The sequence below is a fragment of the Cryptomeria japonica genome, chromosome 2 (genome assembly GCF_030272615.1).
Source record: "Cryptomeria japonica chromosome 2, Sugi_1.0, whole genome shotgun sequence".
NCBI classification, from domain to species: domain Eukaryota; kingdom Viridiplantae; phylum Streptophyta; class Pinopsida; order Cupressales; family Cupressaceae; genus Cryptomeria; species Cryptomeria japonica.
The window spans coordinates 162,000,995-162,003,483 of NC_081406.1; the positions used below are offsets into that span (position 1 = coordinate 162,000,995).

At 38.7% G+C, this 2,489-nt stretch overlaps 1 protein-coding gene across 1 annotated transcript; it reads right to left on the reverse strand.

Moving 5' to 3' along the window:
- Positions 1–440: 440 nt before the first annotated feature.
- LOC131859543 (uncharacterized) lies at positions 441–2,031 on the reverse strand. Its single transcript, XM_059213439.1, has 2 exons — positions 1,842–2,031; positions 441–1,087 (listed from the first exon to the last, which is right to left on the reverse strand). The coding sequence occupies exons 1-2, from the start codon at positions 2,029–2,031 to the stop codon at positions 441–443; spliced, it is 837 nt and encodes a 278-aa protein (XP_059069422.1).
- Positions 2,032–2,489: the final 458 nt, after the last annotated feature.

Below are 2,489 nucleotides of genomic sequence, written 5' to 3' on the forward strand. Positions count from 1 at the left end.
GCTTTTGTTAGACATTATTAAACAAGGCCGTTGTATGATCTCCTCTAAAGCACATTAGATAAGAGAATATCATGGTTGGCTAGCTTCTGAATCCACACACGCGAACGTTTGCTGGCGTTATTAGGAAAACTTCCATTTTTTAAATAATTAAAAATGTGTGTGAACCATTCTCCTGAGTCGACATGAGCACACATGAGGTTATCAAATTGAGTTTGGTCAGATATGGCTAGAGAGCGGTGGACTTGCCTCACAAAGTGGTATTCGTCCTGACCAAAATTGGAGCCTACAAGGGAAGTATTGCTTGCCATTGCATCCACATGATGATTTTCCCTTTGTGAGATGCTATCAATCGTGTAAGTAGTGAATTTCTTTAGTATGGTCAATACTAAATCCTTATAATGAGACAACTTCAATAGCTTAACACGATAGGCACCTGTCACTTAGTTTATAATAAGTTCAAAATATCCATGGATGTGGATGTTCTTTATTGCCATGGCAATCACAGGATGGAGTCTTGCAATCAGGGCCTCGTACTTAGCAATGTTATTGGCACAATGCAATTCTAAACAAAAAGAAAGAGGAACTAGCTTTCCTTTAGGTGAGATAAAAACCACACCTACACCTGAGCCAGTTTGACACCTCAATCTGTAAAAATACTTGTCCCATATGGAGACCTGGTCAATGATCAAAATATCCTCGTCGAGGAAGAGGTCTAAGGTAGGAAAAGACTTGGTTGAGGGAGCATCAGCCAACTGATCAGAAATGACCTGCCCTTTGATTGACTTTTGAGTTATGAAGTGCAGGTCAAACTCAGAGAGCAACATCACCCACTTGGCCAAACTTCCTGAAAGATCAGACTTTGCAAAAAGGTACTTAAGGATATCATCTTTAGCAATGACCTGCATTTCTAGATGGAGGATATAGTGTCTTAGCTTGTGAGTCTCAAAGACAAGAGCTAAGCATTGTTTTTCCATAGTAGAAGATTGGCTTTCATAATCTATCAAAGTGCGTATGATGTAATAGACTGCTCTTTCCCGGCCTTCATCATCACGTTGGGCTAATAATGTCACTAAAGCGTGAGATGAGGCTGAAATATACAAGAAGAAAGGTCTATCAGGAATAGATGGCATTAGGATAGGAGGATTAAATACCTTTTCAAATTCCACATTCCATTTGAAGTGGGTATCTTTCTTTAGCAATTGCATAAAAGGAAGGGTACGATCAGCCAATTGCACCACGAACCAACAGACAGACTGGATTTTCCCCTATAGACTATGAATTTGAGAGATGTTCTTAGATGGAGGCATGTTCACAATAGCATCGATCTTATCAATGTCTATTTTGATTTCTTGGTGGGAGACAATGCATCCTAGAAGCTTCTTGGTGTCGACACCAAAGATGCACTTAAGAGGATTCGGTCTCATTTTATACAACTAAATTCTTTCAAAGACCAAACAAATATTTTCAATGTGCATTTCAGGTGCTAAATATTTTTCTAAGATGTCATCGACATAGTCTTCTAAGACCTTATAGATGAAATCATGGAATATCAAGGTCATGGCTCATTGATAGATTGCTCCTACATTTTTCAACCCAAACAAAATGATGACATAGCAAAAGGCTCCCCAAGGGGTTGTAAAGGTAGTTTTATATTGATCTTTGGGGTTGATATAGATCTGGTTATAACCAGAGAATTCATCCATGAATGAGAGCAAAGAGTACCCTATAGTTGAATCCACAATCATATCGATATTTAGGAGAGAAAATTCATCCTTGAGGGAGGCTTTGTTCACATACAAAAAATCAATGCAAATACAGATATGACCATCAGGTTTTCTTACCCGACAATTTTCGAGATCCAGGGTGAATTGTTGATGGGGCAGAAAAGCCATCTTTTAGGAGCTTCTCTATCTTGACCTTAACTAAAAAAGCCACCTTATGATTCATCTTTCGAATCTTTTGCTTCACTGGCTTAGCATTAGGACTAAGCGCAATGTTAGGTACCACAATGGACTCATCGATGCCAGGCATATTCTCATAAGACCAAGCAAAGATGTTAGGGAATTGATGTAGAAAATTGGACAATTCTTTGAATTCTTTAGAAGATAAGCATTTTCCCACCTTTATGTCCTTATAAAGAGCCTTGTCACTCATGATGATGTAAGTAGTTTCTCCACTAAGGAGTGCACTATGGTCTTCTAAATGAGGGATAGACATTTTTCTCCATTTTGAGATAGAGATGCCCCTCATGGAATGGATTCTCCAAAATACGCCTGAGCATTCAAGCAGTATGGAAGTCAACATTTATGATTGTAAGGGGGTAGCCCATTGTATGCACCCAGAAATTTCTTCAAGGATTCCTTCAAAGGGTAAAGATCCAAGGGAATTTCATTAGATGATACACCATCATCAATGAGTTCTGGATGAACAAGCTTTAAAGGAAGGGGATCAGCTGAAATCATGTTAATAGTTAACCATGGTTTCACTTT